Source organism: Aquarana catesbeiana, linkage group LG04, assembly GCF_042186555.1.
Source record: "Aquarana catesbeiana isolate 2022-GZ linkage group LG04, ASM4218655v1, whole genome shotgun sequence".
NCBI lineage: Eukaryota > Metazoa > Chordata > Amphibia > Anura > Ranidae > Aquarana > Aquarana catesbeiana.
In genome coordinates this window covers 137672688-137691141 of record NC_133327.1, presented here as the reverse complement: position 1 = coordinate 137691141, position 18454 = coordinate 137672688, and the positions used below count along the sequence as shown (strand labels likewise).

At 43.5% G+C, this 18454-nt stretch overlaps 1 protein-coding gene across 1 annotated transcript in view; it reads left to right on the top strand.

Moving 5' to 3' along the window:
* Positions 1-1158: 1158 nt before the first annotated feature.
* The window catches only part of PASK (PAS domain containing serine/threonine kinase), an 85548-nt gene continuing 68252 nt past the window's right edge, over positions 1159-18454 (top strand). The window contains exons 1-5 of the mRNA XM_073625745.1: positions 1159-1217; positions 6697-6765; positions 11705-11867; positions 13198-13370; positions 16593-16760. Of these exons, the coding sequence (XP_073481846.1) occupies positions 11720-11867; positions 13198-13370; positions 16593-16760 (489 nt within the window). The 5' untranslated portion in view covers positions 1159-1217; positions 6697-6765; positions 11705-11719. The remainder of the gene's footprint in view (positions 1218-6696; positions 6766-11704; positions 11868-13197; positions 13371-16592; positions 16761-18454) is intronic.

The window sequence follows — 18454 nt, the reverse complement described above, 5'->3', positions numbered from 1 at the left end:
CTTCCACCTTTAAAAATACTGCTGCTTACCAGATAGATAGAACTCTCTTTGTGGAGATCCAATTCGCAAGTGGCTTGTACCCCCGCCACGGGTCTCTGTAATAAGCAGCCAGGTGTCCTAGATCATCCACTCATCAGAATAGTTAACATTCAGTGATTCACCCTGTAAGGATAAAAAGGGCTTCCATAATGAAATTCCATAAAAGTTTATTAGGTTAAAAACAGTAATGCACTTACACTTAGCCAAATAAGCGATACCGTATCTGTTAGGTTCCTGGGGCCCCAGGACGACGTCAGTTGTGACGAAACGGCTTAGGGAGGAGCGGCGTACTGACGTCACCGTAAACAATGCAGTCTTGGAAGCAACGGGCGGTTATTGAGAGCCGGATGAACAGATACGCTATCTCTTATTTGGCCTTTGTAGGTTGTGGAACAACATTTACCTCATCAATTGTACTGAGGAATAAGGACACTCATGGAGCACGTTGGTTCTTTATTGACTCATTTACACACTTATGAATTTCACTTATTTAATATTGCTTAATTAGCAGTTCATCTAAGGGCTGTTAGCCCACACGAAAGTTGGTATATGTTGTAAGATACACGTGTCACCATTTATATGCACGTCACCATTTATTTGTTTTAATTTTACAAGCAGCAAACTTCTGTCAGATTAGCAAACCTATGAGATCAGCAGGCTTGCCGCTGCTTTTAAAATTCAACATCTAACCAGTCCGACGGAGTTCTAACTACTGTATTTCACTATATAAACTCACTGTACTGTTAAATATAAGTGTAAAATGCAAAACTCCGGTGGGTGTAACAACATGTCCGCTTTCCCCTTTCTCACTGTATCCTTACTGTGGAGGAATGTAGGGTGTAGCAAGATGGCGTCGACGGAACGTCACTTCCGTTACACATTCTGACGGGTCGCCGAATCTGACGAAACACCAGCAGTGGGCCGGGTCTCCTACAATGAAGGGCTGGCCTTTGTACACAAATGTTGTGCTCGCGTCCCTAGCAACCACTGGCCCGCTCTTTTCTGCTACCATGGGGGCGTGTCTCTCCGCCTGGCAACATTTTCCACTCACTCATTGGCCGAAGGACCCACCGGTCATCTGACAGCCACACCTGATTGGGCGGCACGTTCAAACCTGGCAGTTCCGCCTTTTCCGCCACACAGCGCGCTGCCTGTCTGTGGGAAGGATGACATAAGAGGTGTGAGTAATGAGGTGTGCGGGCTGCTGGTGTGAGGAGGGTGGGCAGCACCTGTCACTTGTACCGGGGGGGTTCTGTAGTCCGCCGTAGGGGAGGTCGGCCCTCCTAGCTGGCCTTGTTTACATCGCACAGTGCCCTGTGGTGGGGGAGCTCTTTGTGTGAGATCATACAGGAGGATCGCAACTTCTGGCTGATGGACAGCCATTGTGATGAGCTCTGATAGTTGTCAGCTCTGCACAGGCACTAGTGATGTGGCTCTGGAAATAGTGAGATAAATCCACGACACATTCAATTCTCTAGTTTGTCATTTCTCTGTATTCCCAGTAGTTGTCTGTAGACACTCCTCCCTGCTTTATTGTCTGCCAGAGTAGTTTAGTGGTGCTGAGATTACATTGGAAGATGGAGTGTTCCTTCAAGGGGGTGTTGTGTATTCCACTCGTTGTCAGTTAGTGACACTGCAGAGAACATCGACCTTCTATTCTGATAATACCAGTGTCTAGTTGTTTTTTCTGGGGAAAATTTGACAGTTGTTTTAAGGCCAAATATATGTTTGAACCATTTTAAATGAATGTATTACTTATTAAAGCTGTAGTAATCTGCAGTTGAGAGATATAGATAGAGATATATATATATATATATATTCTCTATCTCCTGCAAGGCAATGCCATAATGTAAAGTGATAGTATGCATCACATACTAGCACATTATGAGCAACCTGCCTTAGAATGAAGCCCTCCAGCACTGCGCTGACAGGGCACCCATCTTCCCCTGGTCTTCCTTCCGGGTTCGCATTCTCTAGCTACATGAGTGGCCGGTGGCGCGATGACGTCACTCTTGTGCACGCGCATGAGCCACCATTTACGGCACGGGCTCTGAAGGTCTGGCACTGTATGCCAGACCTTCAGAATGCATGCACTGGTGATGTCACCAGCTGCATGCCCTCTGAATATCTTCTAAATAAGAATGAGCTCCGACGTGTTCCCATAGCGCACGTGCCGATCCCTCCAGGAAGTCAGCGCAGCGCTAATCACAGGCAGTGAGACATTTCCCGAGCTCTGCAGCCGCACATCGGGAAAATGCCTCACTGCCTTTGATTAGCGCTGCGCCATGCTGACTTCCTGGCGGGATCGGCACGTGCAGCATGCGAACACCCCGGAGCTCATCCTTACTTCTAAACTGCAAGTTTAGGAGATCTTCACAGTACATACAGGTAAGCCTTATTATAGTCTTGCCTGTTGGTACAAGTGGTAGAGCAGCATTTACTACCACTTTAAAGTAGACATTAAAGGAGAAGTGCAGCCAAAGCTCGTTTGGCTGTACTTCTGTGGATCACAAGAGTGCAGTTTGTTCTACGCTCCTGTGACCCGTTTTCAGCTGACAGCAGGCTGAAGTCACCGAGCCAGTCCTGGCTGGGTAAACATCGTGACCATATTGTCGGGATCCACCCAGAAGCCTGGACCGACACCTGGCTCAGCCAGCCACTCCCACCACCTCCGCAGCCCATAGCTCCAGTGAGCTGGGGGGGGGGTTGCAGAGCAGAGAGCCAGTGACTGACAGTTTTTGATCGCTCAGTTCTCATACTTAAAGCGGAGGTTTGCTGAAAAAAAATATTAAAAGCCAGCAGCTACAAATACTGCAGCTGCTGACTTTTAATATATGGACACTTACCTGTCCAGGGAGCCCGCGATGTTGGCAGCCGAAGCCCATCCGTCCTTCGGCTCTCGGCTGCTGCCGCCACCATCCTCGGTAAGGGAATAAGGAAGTGAAGCCATGCGGCTTCACTTCCTGGTTCCCTAGTCGCGCTGCGCGTCCTCTCAGGTCCCTGCTGTATTCTGTGTCTCACAGAATACAGCGGGGGGGAGGACGGGGTAGGCGGCGGAAGTGGCGTAGGTCACCGCGGTGATCTATGCCAGGAAGTGGGAGAAAATACCTGTATTAGACAGGTATCTGCTCCCTCCTTCCCCCCTGAAAGGTGCCAAATGTGACACCGGAGGGGGGGAGGAATCCAAAAAGTGGAAGTTTCATTTTTGGGTGGAACTCCACTTTAAGGGCCGTACACACGATATGAAAGTCAGAAGTAAAATTTCGTAAGATGAACAATCTGCTGATTTTTGGATCGTTAGTATGGTGTTTTCGACAGCAGGGTCAGATGCAGCAGTAGTCCGATTCTGCATCCACCTAGGTAAGTATTGATTTCTTTAAAAAAAAAAAAAAAAACCCTAAGCTTCTCTTTTAAAGTGGAACTTTACCCATAACAACTTGAAACATACATTCCACATTAATAATGATGGTACCATAATTAGTATGTGCTGTAAATTGCCTCTAGCATTGTTCCTGTATCTTCTTGCTGGAGGCCGCCATTTTGCTGAAGCCCAGAGCCCCTGAAAAGCAGTAAATCATAAAGCAGAACTAAACCCATCGATTTAACGGTTTCAAAAAACAGTTACGTTCCTAGAATTCTGCTCCTCAACCAAACTGTCAAACCATCAAATTTTGATAAAAAAAATAATGTTTTTTAGCAAAGAAAAACATTTCACATTAATTATGATGCTACCAAAGTGTGTGCTGTGAATTCCCTCCAGCATTGCTCCTGTTTCTTTTTGTCGGAGACATGCTAAAGCCCAGAGTGCCTGAACAGCTGTGAGGCTGGGTTCACATATATGCGAATTGGATGCGTCCTTTGTTGGCTGTAAAGACTAGGAGGGTTTAATTCCGCTTTAAGGCTGTCAGCAGATCGGCCTCTACAAACTCGGCAGTGCATAAAAATAGAGGGCAACTGAGCATGTGCAGAGCAGGATGAGACCAGGTATTACTGGATTTTAACCACCTCAATACAGGGCACTTCCTGCCCAGGCCATTTTTCAGCTTTCAGCGCTGTCACACTTTGAATGAAAATTACGCGGTCATGCTACACTGTAACCATGTGAAATTGTTATAATTTTCTTCACACAAATAGAGCTTTCTTTTGGTGGTATTTTATCACTCCTGGGGTTTTTTTTCCAAAAAAAAGACCAAAAAATTTGAAGAAAAAAAAAAGTTTTTCTTAGTTTCTGTCAGTAAATTTTGTAAATAAGTAATTTTCTTCTTCGCTGATGGGTGCTGTTGAGGCGGCACTGAAAGGCTGCACTGATAGGCGGCACTGGGCACAGATAGGCAGCACGGATCGCTGGCATTGATGGGCAGCACTGATAGCCAGCACTGACTGGCATCACTAATGGCCACTGATTGCTGGCACTTGTGGGCACTGATTGCTGGCAGTGGTGGGCAATCATTGCTGGCACTGGTGGGCACTAATTGTAATCCAGGCACTGATGATCAGTGCCCTGATTACATACCTAGCTGTTCCCTGTGATGAGATGCCGCTGATCGGCTCTCCTCTCCTCACACTCTGTCAATGTGAGGCGAGGAGCGCCGATTACCGGCATCTCTGTGTTTACATGTGACCAGCTGTGATTGGACACAGCTGATCACATGGTTAACCACTTAAGGACACAGCCTCTTTCTGAGATTTGTTGTTTACAAGTTAAAAAACTTTTTTTTTTTTTTTGCTAGAAAATTACTTAGAACCCCAAAACATTATACTTTTTTTTTTTCTAACACCCCTAGAGAATAATGATGTGCAGGTGTGGGGTTAGTGGATAAATATAGTGGCAATGTGCATGCCAGTGGTGAATGCATGTACGAGAGGGTTAGATGCATAGAGCCTGCATTATCAGGGTAATTAACCCTCTCGTACATGCATTCACCACTGGCATGCACATTGCCATTATATTTATCCTTATATGATAGCCACATCATATCTTCTTTCTTCAGCCCCATTCAGGGACTGATGGAGGCTGCAACCTGTTATAATATTGTTATAATATTTGTTACTATCCTGAGTGCGGAGTTTCTCTCTATCTTTTTACCCTAGAGAATAAAATGGTGGTCGTTGAAATACTTTCTATCACACAGTATTTGCGCAGCGGTCTTACAAGTGCGCTTTTTTTTGAAAAAATACACTTTTTTTGAATTAAAAAATAAGACAACAGTAAAGTTATTCCACAGAGTGACCCTGATCATCCTCTTCTGGGGTCCTTCAGTGGCGCTGGTGGCTCCTCCACGCATTGAGTGTCCATGTTGGAGAAGGCTCTCCTTGGTGGACACCCGTGCGGACGCGCTCCCGAGTTCTGCATCTGTGTCCATTCACACAGAATGCAGGACTCGGCACGCTCCCTGACGCCACATCATTGGATTTGATTGACAGCAGCGAAAGCCAATGGCTGCGCTGCTATCAACCTATCCAATTGGGTCACGAGACACCAGCTACAGATGGTGTGCTCGTTTCCGGCTGGAGGATGACAGCGTCCAGATAAGTAAAACGGGGGGGCTGGGGGGCTGCAGCACTAAAAAATGGTTTTTCACCTTAATGCATAGAATGCATTAAGGTGAAAAACCTTGAGGGTTTACAACCACTTTAACTTCCTGTTGTGTCTTTGGGAGAGGAAATGAAGGGGAATCTCCCTAATGGGAAACGGACAAAAAAAAAAAAAGTAAACAAATAACCTGACAGGTGTTAACCCTTTTCTACTCATATAGAATAACTGGCTATACACACGCCCTTTAATCAGCCAGTAGGAAACATTTATTGGTGAAATCAGTTTAGGAAGGGGGGTGGTCAAACACTAAGGCAGTGATCTAAGATACCCAGCTTCATCAATAGACTGTTTTATTGGCAAATATATTTGATAGACACAACTGTACAAGTTAGGAATATATCTAGAAGACTTGCACATGGCTACTGTCATTTCTATCCATACATAACAAATTTGAGGCAGGTAAGATGCTAGTATAATCTTTGGTATTCCTACTGTATTTTACCATCCTCTGATTTCTGCATGGATACAGAGAGGTCTGTCAACAACAGCATGACACATAACCCGATGACAGCCGTGAATACACGTGACTGGGATGCTGTTATCTCAGCCTGAACATCACACTTGGCTCGTCAATTTGATTGTGTAGGAAGATACAGCAAAGCTTTAATACTGTCATCTCCATGTACTGCCTATATGTTCATGTCGAAATGGACTCGTTTTTGTGAATTTACTTATTAGTGGAAGAGTTCTTACAACACATTTTAGGAGACACATTTACAGTCTTATCCTATGCTGTTTAATTGGTTAGAGTTGTAGCAAGTTTTAGCAGCCTATAGATATGAGCGTGCAAAGAGAAGATCAGACCTTCAATTGATCATTCTAGAAATCAGGGGTCTCCAAACTACGACCTGTGAGCCATATCTAGCTTGTTATGGGATTTTATACAACCCTCACTATGATCAGTGGCATGTCCTCAGACAGTGATGACTCGGAGCAGTTAGTCTTCAGTTCGCCCCCAACTATCTCAGCGCAGGTCCCCCCCCCCCACTCTGCTGTGTCATTTATTGCAAGGACTGTCAGTATCCTAGCAAATAATAATGTGCTTTTCTCTGCATTCACAGTGGAATGGAACTTCCTCCGCTCAGATCTGCTGTGTCTCCTGACAACTTCCTCGCTGCTACAGAGCTACTGTAAGTTTTATTACAGTGGTAAGGGGGATACTGATATAAGTTAGGACTCTGATGAGGACCCTAATGTAAGGGAGGTGCTCCTGGTGTAAGGGGGGGGGCACTCTGATGTGAAAGAAGGGACTCCTGATGTGATGGGGGGGGGGGGGGGGCTTTTGATGTGTACTTATTTGTTGGAGCATATTTATTCATTAATTGTATTCATTCAGTTCATTTTTATTAAACTGATTTTTTTTTTCAGCCTGTGAATGTGTGCAAATTATACAATGTGGCACTTGTATTGAAAAGTTTGGAGACCCTTGCCATAAACTGTTGTGTCATAGAGCAGAACTTTACCCAAAAGGGGAAGTTCCACTTGTTTGCATCCTCCTCCTTCCCCCTTCACTGCCACATTTTGGCACTTTTTTTTTGGGGGGGGCACCTGGTTTTGACAGGTGCCCTTCTTCCGGTCAGATCGCTGCAACGATCATGTGGATTGTTTATGCCGAGGATGCATGTTTTACAGTTGTGCTCAAAAGTTTGCATATCCTGGCAGAAATCATGAATATTTAGCATTGATATTGAAAATGACTGATCATGCCAAAAGAACTGTCTTTTATTTAGGGATAGTGATCATATGAAGCCATTTATTATCGCATAGCATTTTTTTGGCCCCTTTTTAAATCATAATGATGACAAAAATCACCCAAATGGCCCCGATGAAAAGTTTCCATGCCCTGGAATATTTAGCCTTGGTACAGACACACAAGGTGACACACTGGTTAAAATGGCAATTAAAGGTTAATTTCCCACATCTGTGGCTTTTTTAAAATTGCAATTAATGTCTGTGTATAAATAGTCAATGAGTGTGTTAGCTCTCAGGTGGCTGCAGTAAGCAGGCTAGATACTGAGCCATGGGGATTAGAAAAGAACTGTCAAAAGACCTGTGTAACAAGGTTATTTAACTTTATAAAGATGGAAAAGGATATAAAAACATCCAAAGCATTGCGTAGCCAGTCAATACTGTTTAATCACTTATTAAGAAGTGGAAAATTCAGAGTTCTCTTGATACCAAGCCAAGGTCAGGTAGACCAAGAAAGAATGCAGTCACATCTGCCAGAAGAATTGTTCAGGATGCAAAGAAAAACCCATAGGTAACCTCAGGAGAAACACAGGCTGCTACTTCCATTCGAACATGTTCCAATATGGCCATGTTTTCGAATATTGTTCTGTTATTTTGAGCTGTAAGTACCAAATCTTCCAGGGAATTGACACTACAATTTTTTTGTATGTCCGAATCGGCATTTGTGAGCCGTAGAGCAGCAAGAAGGCAGGATCCCTTGGAATAGGGAAGTCTGTAAATTGTTGGGAGACCGCTGTACCTCCGACCAATACTATTGGAGCTTCGAACAGGACCAGAAGACTAGAAGAAAAGTTCCCTCCTCGTCTCCACATCTCCAGCAATGCTCCGAAGCCTCTTTAAAATATTTACTCAAAGCTGACGGGGTAAGATACCAGCGCGTCAATATTTTATGTGTGCGCGTGCAGGAGGATGACTTCAAGGAAAGGTGGATAATGTTTTGACGCTGTGCTGCTGTGAAGGTCCTATCTAGATCCCTTTCCCATTTGCTAAGACTTGGCATGACCAAGTCGTCTGGAGGGGAGATGAGCAAAGGCATACATCTTAGATAGGGTGCGGGGGAGGGGGGGCCTTTGTCTTCACAGTAGGATTCAAAGTCCGCTGACTACAGAAATGAGTTGGGTGGGGGGGGGGGGGTGTTCAAGGTTCGGAAGAAGTTCTGACGCGCTTGCCAGAAAGGCAATCTAAACTGACCATCCAGCAGCATCAACATGTAGATTGTGGGCCAGGCATTAGCAATTAAAAAATGGGAGGTTTGAAAGCAGTCCCTCTCCGAAACGGGCTATGTTCTACACCCGGAGGGAACCCGGGATTTCCCAATATGGACAATGGGCGGAGAAAAGCTCGAGTTTCCTACATGCCATGTGACCGACTCGGAGAGTAAGTCCTATAGTGCAGGCATGTCCAAAGTCTGGCCTGCCTGGTTATTTGGACATGTATATCTTTTGTGGCCCCCAATGATCTCCCAGCGTCGGGGCCCAAAAGATATATATGCTGGCTGCCTTGGAGAGGAAAGGGAGAAGGCAGGACGAGTGCCGTACACATAGGAGAATTTCCTGTTTACACGGCAGCCTCTATAATAGGAAGTCCATCTCCTGCGCTGCCATTGGACGACTGTTTTGTCCATAAAAGGAGGCGGGACTTTGTATTAAAGAGGTCGCCAAGAAAACAATTTTTCCTGTATGTAATCTTTTGGCGCTCGTCCTGCACCCCCTCCCTGTCCCCTCCAAGGCTGCAAATGGATGGGCATCAATCAGGCTGCACTGATGGCAATGGTGGGTGCTGCATTCCTGGCAATGAGGATGCTGCACTGATGGAAATGGGGTGCTACATTCATGGCAATGGTGGGGCTGCATTCATGGCACTTGTGAGGCTGCAGATGGGTACTGACCCTTATTTTGCTTCACAGTTCTTTATTTAAAATTTAAGTTGTTGTTTTCCCTGAAACTTCCCTATTAACGTGAAGGTGCGTGTTATACACCAGTAAATATGATATATATTCAAATAACATGCCCAAGCTCATCTCTTTACTCACACACAGCCACAAAGGCAAGATAATTATTATTGGGCAGTGTATTGGTGCTCGAACGAACACGCTTAGACCAAATTTTAATGGTTCAAAGAATGTCAGGCAGAATGGTCGGCCCTCACGCATGTTCACTTCGTCAAATCTGGCCCTCTTTGAAAAAAGTTTGCACACCCCTGCTATAGTGGGGTGTGACTTGAGGGAAGCCGGTATGGAGGCATAGCACCAAGGCGGCCCTGTTCAGAGGAATGGGGCTAAACTGCTTTTCTATATGCATCTATAGCTTAGGATCTTTGTATCAGCACCAGTCCATTACCCTGCCCAGGTGGGCTGCTTGGTAGTATTTGGAAGCGTCTGGAGCGGCTACCCCCTCATAGATTTTAGGTAGTGTCAGGAGGTGTCTACGCTCCTAGGCCGTTTGTGTGTTTTGTACAACTTCTAAGTTTAATAAAGAGCAATCCTGGTTGTTAAAAAAAACAAAAGCATTAAAAAAAAACATTCGACATGGAGCCATGATGTGTGTATGAGTACTTGATTAGTACACATGGCTATGTTTTGCTATAATCATTAAACTTGAGATCTTCAGACCCTCCTGATCCTGGTTTCTGCTGCTTTTAAGTAGCACTCGATTTTCCCTGATGTGGAAAAGACAGCCTTCACAAGACACCATTTTTTTTTTTTTTAAAGCATTAACTCAAAGTGATATTTTTGGATGTAGGTAGAGCCAGGTGTACTGGTATGCCCTGCCTTCTCATACTTCTTGGATACTTGAGCTGCGAGAGCTCTCTGCTGTAACTTCTAATACTGTTAATATCCACTCTGGAGTGTGAAGCGTTTCTGCTCACCTTGTGTATTCTGCAACGCCTGTTACTCTCAGCATAGAAAAACATTTTTTTTTTTTTTCTCAAACAAAAGGTTTTATTGAAATTGAATAAGTGTATATAGTTCCAGAGCGCATACAGCAATTTACAGAGTAGAAGTCACATCTTACATATGCAATAAGATAGAAAAAAAAAAGCACAAAAAAGGGGGCATATAATCCATTACATCGAAAGCAAAGAAAAGAAGAAAGAGGGAAAAAAAACCTCTCATCAGATAGAGCCATCTGTGGGCAATCCACGCTCCTTCAATGGATATTTTACTTATCATCTCCTACCATACTGGCTAGTTATGTAGTGCACATCATACATCCTATGTGTATTGAAGCTAAGAAGGACCACCTTTAGAATAAACGATCAAACACTAAATACTAAATCCACTGGCGCTAGGCCTGGTACATCCAACCATTGAGCCCATAGTCTCTCATATTTTTGTGAAGCTCCCCTATGCTGGTATATAATTTTTTTTTTCCATACGGATTGTGGCCCCCATTTGTGTATTCCATTTTTGCACCGTGGGAGGACTCGTGGATTTCCAGTGCCTGAGATAGAAAAACATTTAATGAAACAAGGGGAGAGAAACCCCTCATAATGGCCAAAGCAGATGTGTAGACCTAGGGATTCAAGTAAGTAAGGGGAAATCCCCCCCCCCCCCCAAATGAGGGCTCATTAAGCAGTCAAAGCCGCCCACTTTGGTATAAATTTAAAATGAACACATTGGGGGTTATTTATGAAAGGCAAATCCACTTTGCACTACAAGTGCACTTGGAAGTGCAGTCACTTTAAATCTGAGGGGTAGATCTGAAATGAGGGGAAGCTCTGCTGATTTTATCATCCAATCATGTGCAAGCTAAAATGCTGTTTTTTATTTTCCTTGAATGTCCCCCTCGGATCTACAGCGACTTTACTTCTAAGTGCACTTGTAGTGCAAAGTGGATTTGCCTTTTGTAAATAACCCCCATTGACTGGAAAGTGAACCATAGGTAAAATATCCCCAAACTGCTGCTGCCTGGGCCGGATGCTGCCCCTTTCTTGCAGTTACGTGGTCCTCGGGGCAGTCATTCACACAAAGAATGGGGCTCCATTCTTCCCACTCACACCAATGATGGGGCACTATTCCTCCCACTGATATCAGTGATGGTGCATTAGTTCTCCCACTGACCCAATGTTGCACTATTTCTCCACTGAGCACAAACATTAATTTTGTTATTGCCACATTCCACTGAGGCATTGTCTACTCCCCACTGGCCACAATCTGGTCCACTCCTAAAGTCTTAAGGACAGTAAACTTGCCCTTTGTTTAGAACATTTAAGGTCCCCCAGGTCTAGACCTATTCATTGTGTCAGCAGAAACTGAATGTAGTAACAGTTGATTGATCTGATGCTTTATATAACGTGTTCTTCTTTTTTTTCTTCTAGGAAACCTTTTTAGCAATGCAAGCTTCAGTTGTACCACGTTCCCCTAGTTCTCCACTGCACAGTGTTTCTCTGCTAAGCAAGTCTTTTCCCCAGCTTCCTAACCCACGAAGGAGAAGACATGGGGGAAGAACCAGGGACCCCTGGAATACAGCCAGCCTTACTGGTATAACACCTCCTCTATTTAGAAACACAAATTACTGGTAATTGCTTCTCTAATGCCGCGTACACACTACTGGACTTTACGGCATACTTGGTCCGGCGAACCTGAGTCCGTCGGACAATTTGATCGTGTGTGGGCTCCAGCAGACTTTTTTTTTTCTCGAAAGTTTGACGGACCTTGAAATGAAACATGTTTCAAATCTGTCCGACGGACACGAGTCCGGTCAAAAAGTCCACTTGTCTATATGCTAGTCCGATGGACAAAAACCGACGCTAGGGCAGCTATTGGCTACTGGCTATGAACTTCCTTGTTTTAGTCTGGTCGTACGTCATCACGTACGAATCCGTCGGACTTTGGTTGATCGTGTGTAGGCAAGTCCGTTCATTCGGAAAGTCCGTCGAAAAGTCCGCAGGACAAAGTCTGCCGTAAAGTCCGCTCGTGTGTACGCGGCATTAGGCGTTCTTTCAGTATTTGTGTAAAGTAATCAGAATGCATTACCTGCCCTACTCTGTGGTCTGTTTTTCTTTGTTTAACATACAAATCAAACCAATATATAATCTGTTGGGTTGCACCGATACCACTTTATTAACTGAGTACAAGTACCGATACTCTTACTTGCCATTACCAATACTGTTTTTTAATGTCATGTCACAGTGGCATATATGAGTAGCTTCTTTCTTTCTTTTTCTTTTTCTTTTTTGTGGGGTGGGGGAGTGGTTGGTTTCATTTGTGTTTTGTTTTTTGTTTCAGTTATGAATGGACAGTCAGTGAATACGGAAAAAGAAGGAGCAGGTAAATTACATATTTACCATCTCCTTCCTCTCCATCCTGACAGATCTGGGATGGGAGGGGGGACCGTAGGAGGACACGGAAAGCCAAGGAAGATGCAGGGGGACCTGGAGGAGGACATGGAGAGCTGGGGAGGACCCGGGGAGCACAGAGGGGGACCCGGAGGAGGACCTGGGGAGCACAGAGGGGGACCTGGAGGAGGAGCACAGAGGGGAACAGTCGGGTTGATCGGGCGGCGGTGGGAGATTACAAGCATCGATCTCCCTGACAGCCACGGGAGGGAGAGGAGGAGAAAAGGCTGTCAGAAAAGCTATACAGGGAGATTGGTGCTTGTAACTTCCGCACCGATCATCCCTGAGGCTGCCCAAGCGTCGGAGCGTTTGCACGAGTACTAGCACTCATGAAAATGCCCGGTATCGGTATCAGTGCAACCCTAATAATCTGCATGTAGGGTTTGATGGTATACTTGGTAACCCCAGGCTTGAAAATAAGACATGTTGTATCCCTTTATTTTTTTTAATTATAATGATTTTATTTTTCCTAGGTGACGATTGGAGCTCTTACAGTCTGTCTTCAGCTGCCAGTAACATCCTACTTCGCTCACCCCTGGAATCTGCCAGTGGAATTCCCACTCCAGATGATACCATACACTCATTGCCCTCGTGTGTACGAAGTTCCAGCAGAGCTGTGCTCACTGTCAGCACCAAGACCACACAGGTACTCATCATGCCTTCTGCTTGTGCTTTATCTGGCGCCATCCAGACCTAAAGGAGACTTGAACTAAGACATCCTTCTGGAAATCCTGATAGAATACTGTAAGCTAGCCTTTCATAAACCTTTTTGGGGTCTCGGGGAACTCCTGCTATAAATAATATCTAAAGCTCATGGTGCATTAGTATGATCAGTAAGTTGTAGATTTAATAATTATGGAATGTGGAGTACATAGAACATTTGACCCCAGAGTGGATTATTATTATTATTCATTTTTTTTTTGCTTTTTAACACCCCCTTCACTAGATATCTAGGTTACTTTCAGTAATTGTTAAATTAAACAAATAATAATAATGACCAGAAAAAATGCATGTAGTGAAAATTCCAGTGTCCTATTACATTGGTGGTCAGTGAAAAACAGAGGTGTCACATCCCAGCCACTACCATATGTGACAAATGGCAGGTCAAGTCTCACTGTGCTGCCACCAATACGTGACAATAGCGATGTCAGCCTTACCTTGTACAGAGATTTTCCAGCTTATGGGACCACAATTTTAGTGCCTACAGACCGAGTGATCAACACTGAAGTCGGTTAAAGGGATATTAAAGGCAGCATTTTTTTATGTTTAAATAACAAACCTGTCATACTTACCTACTCTGTGCAGTGTGCGCTCCTGACCCCTCCTGATGAGTGCCCCCATAGCCAGCAGCTTGCTATGGTGGCACCCGAACAGGCTCGCTCCCGAGCCACTGCTCTGTGTGTCTATTCACACATGCAACGTGGCTTGGCTTTGCCCCCACTCTCTCTTCCTCCCGGTACTTTCTCGGCAAATAAGAAGGAAGAGACCTAGGAAAGCTGCTGCTCTTATGCACATCACTGGATCGAGATAGGGCTCAGATAAGTATTAGGGGAGTTTGGGGGGTGGGTATTGCACACAGAATATTTTTTGTCTTTATGCATAGAATGCATGAAGGTAAAAAACCTTGAGCCTTTACAGTCATTTTAACTATACAGTTAACTTGTTACAAACCAAAACACAAACCAGCAAGCCTGACCATTAAAGCAATGTCTGTAATACTCGCTGTCACACAAACTTCCAGAGGTGCATACCAAAGCAGCGCTTTCAAAGAGACAGAGTTTATTTTAGGTTTTGGTACTTTAGGATAATGTTAATGATTTTAAAATATTGTTTAATGGTAGAGAAGGCAAAAACTGACAGTTCTCAATGGACTACAAATCGACTAGTGCTCCTCAGTAGAAAAGTACCACTGGAGATCAGTGGAAAAGAACCTCTCTTACACTGGAGGCCAGCAGAAAAGTGCTCCTTTAACTGCTTGCTGACTGTATAACACAGATAAGGCGGCTTTGCAATGCCAGATCACGTACCTAGTAAGTGATCTGACACTTCCTGGTAGGGGGAGCGCACCACCGGCGACCTGGCCATGCTGTGACTAAAAACAGCAGATATCGATCACCGGCTTCCGGCAAATGGATTACTGCCTGCACCCGGCGATCGTCTTGAGTTTACACAGAACAGGGCTCTGCCTGTGTAAACAAGGCAGAGCCCTGTCCTGTCAGTGGGGAAGTAATAGATTTTCTTTACACACAAAGCAGGGAAAAAAATCCATTACTTTCCCTAGTAAAAGCATCTAACACAGTACACCAAAACACATTTAACCGTTTGATTGCCCTAGATGATTAACCCCTTTCCAGCCTCATTAGTAAAGTGACCGTGAATATTTTTAGCACTGATTACTGTGTCACTGGGTCCCAAAAAGTGTCAGTTAGTGTCCAAATGTCCGCTGCAATATCGCTATAAGTCGCTGATCGCCATTGCTAGTAAAAGCGTAACGCTTAATGGGATTTTTTTTTTTTCCAAAAACATGTAGCAGAATACATATTGGGCTAAATTTATCAAGAAATTCCATTTATTTATTTTTTAATTGGATATGTTTTATAGCGGAAAGTAAAAAATATTATTATTTTTTTTTTTTTAAACTGTCTGTTTATAGCACAAAAAATAAAAAAGCAGTGGTGATCAAATACCACCAAAAGAAAGCTCTATTAGTGGGGAAAAAAGGACATAAATTTTATTTGTGTACAGAGTCACAGCCTGCAATTGTCAGTTAAAGTAACGCAGTGCCGTATCGCAAAAAATGGTCTAGTCAGGAAGGGGGGTAAATCTTCCAGAGGTCAAGTGGTTAATTAAAAAAAATTTCCTTTTAAATGTTTCCCTTTACATTGGTGGTCAGTTGAAAAGGTGCCCCTTTACAGTGGGGATCACTGTGAGCGATTAATCCTTACATCGGTGGTCAGGAATGACCTGTTGCATTGCTCACTCGATGGCCGCGGGGATACCCCCGATCGCCTCATGGAGAGGGCGAACGGGGAGATGCTAATTAAACAAGCATCTCCCCATTCTGCCTAGTGACAGTGTCACTGATCTCTGCTCCCTGTGATCGGGAGCAGAGATCAGTGATGTGTCACACGTAGCCACACACCCCCACAGTTATAAACACTCCCCAGGACATACTTAACCCCTACACTGCCTCCTAGTGGTTAACCCCTTCACTGCCAGTGTCATTTACACAGGAATCAGTGCATTTGTATAGCACTGATTGCTGTATAAATGACAATGGTCCCAAAAATGTCTGATGTGTCCGCCATAATGTCACAGTCACGATAAAAATCGCTGATCGCCATCATTACTAGTAAAAAATAAACGCTTATTGCGAATTTTTTTTTTTTTTACCAAAAATATGTAGAAGAATACGTATCTGCCTAAACTGAGGGCAAAAATTGTTTTTTGTTATATATTTTTGGGGGTTATTTGTTATAGCAAAATGTAGAAAATAATGCGTTTTTTTTTCAAAATTGTCGCTCTTTTTTGTTTATAGCACAAAAAAATAAAAACCGCAGAAGTGATCAGATACCACCAAAAGAAAGCTCTATTTGTGGGAAAAAAAGGACGTCAATTTTGTTTGGGAGCCACAACGCAATTGTCAGTTAAAGTGACGCAGTGCCGAATTGCAAAAAGTGCTCTGGTCTTTGGCCAGTAAAATGGTTCGGGGCTTAAGTGGTTAGACATATAGCTGGTTTAAAAAAAATCACTGGCTATCAACTTTAAATGGCAAGGCTACTTTTGTTAGTGTCATTTAAAGAACAACTTTCATAATTTGTTTTCAGACTGCCATGTGTCTAACAGAATGAACTTATTATTTCTCTAGATTTTAATGGCCAATGATAAAGCCTGCAGGCTTTTTGGATATAGCAGTCTTGAGTTAATTGAAATGAGTCTGTCCAGTCTGATTCCTGCATCCAGCCACAGGATCTCCGAGGTTTTAGAGGAGGAGCTTACTGAAGCTGATGGAATTTCCCGGGTACCTGGAGAAGTGGTAAGTGTGTCCACATTATTAAAGACTTTATAAGGAATGCACCATAACAGAAGGAATTGTGGAGATAGATTGTGATTTTTCTACATTGTAAATCATTTAAAGTGTGTCAAGTTGGGAGCATCTTGTTCTCATTTGTAAGTAGATAGAGAAACTGTAGTATAATTTAAAGTTTTTAAGTTCACCTTTAACTAAAAATAATACTTTTGTGTTTTCTTGCAGGTAAAAAAATGTGCATTCATTTTTTTATTTTTATTTTTTTACACAGGAGCCTGCACCCACCATCAGTGGATCGCAGGTGCAGTGTCAGGCTCTTGCACACTCTCCCTCCAGCTTTCTGTCCATGCCTCTGTAGGGGTTTCTATTAGAAAGCCGGAGGAAGATTCAATGGACTAGGAGTGCAATGATTATCGCACTTGTAGTCCATTGGGAACTAGAAGCCATTGCCACAGTGGCAGAAGGTACTCGTAGTTTGTTTATTTATTCACAGACCTCTGTGAATGAATGACACATCTGTGCAGGTGATTTTAAATGTGACATTGGCTAGAGAGTTACAGGAAAAGGGGGGCTCAGGGGTGAGGTGGGCTGCTGGAACATGTTACACCCTCAATACGGGTGTAACATAACGTGTCAAATCCAATCCTTTAGCTAAGTACAGTCTCTATCAGCGCATACACAGAGCAATTACATTCTACTTTCCCCATGTGAAAGTTTTATGGCTTGGTCATTGGCTGCTCAGGCTTAGGCCCTGTATCCTGGGAGAATGTGAAAAGTTCAGATTCTCCCCCATACTAAAAGTACAGGATATTTCTGAGATCTCTAACACATGAATGGAGTGGTGAGGAAATATGGCAAGGATCAATATCAATGTGAAGCTTTGTTCAGCGAACCTGTCACTTTGCCCTCAATGGGTAAAAAGGGACAGAATTTTTATAAGGAAGGTTTTACCTGAACCATATACTTCAGCCTTGAATATCTACAGTGACTTGGCTCTCTTCCAAGACAATCAATACAAATTGATATTGCCTATGTGAAAACTAGACTACAAATAAATTACTGTCTCTCTTCATATATTTTTATGTAGTATCTACACAGTGGATGGAATATGTGTTTTTTTTTTAAGCTAGAAGGGAATCTGGTGTTTAATATTCAGAAATGTAACTGATAAACAAGGCTGCTTTTGAAAGTCTGTGCTTGAATCCCCAGAGACCCACAATGTTCATAAGCAGTGTTTTGAAGTGCAGATCATGCAGGCTTGGCCTTGGGAATCATAGAACTTCTGTTCGTAGGAAGTGTTAGATCTCTACATACAGGCTTTTACTGTTCTTGATGAGGACAAAATGTAAAGACATTTGATTCAGATGGGAACACATCATCTTCCTTGGGCATTTTGTAAGACTGTCTCCATAGGGAATACAAAAGCAGTCAACTAAAAATCACATTTTCTGCTAACATTTGAAGATTTATCCAGATGTAAATTCAGGCTGCAACTCAGTTTAACCAATCATATTCAGTGTAACCATATTCTGGTTACTTCATTCTCAGAATAAAGACTTCTTCTAACCTTTTAGTGATTGTCCTATTCATCGAAAGCACATCCAGTACTCTATATGTCACTTCAAATTACATGAGGAACCAGGTGGACCCTGTACTTTTTATATATAGGCTTCTTACAGTGTCCCTGGTATGGATTCGAT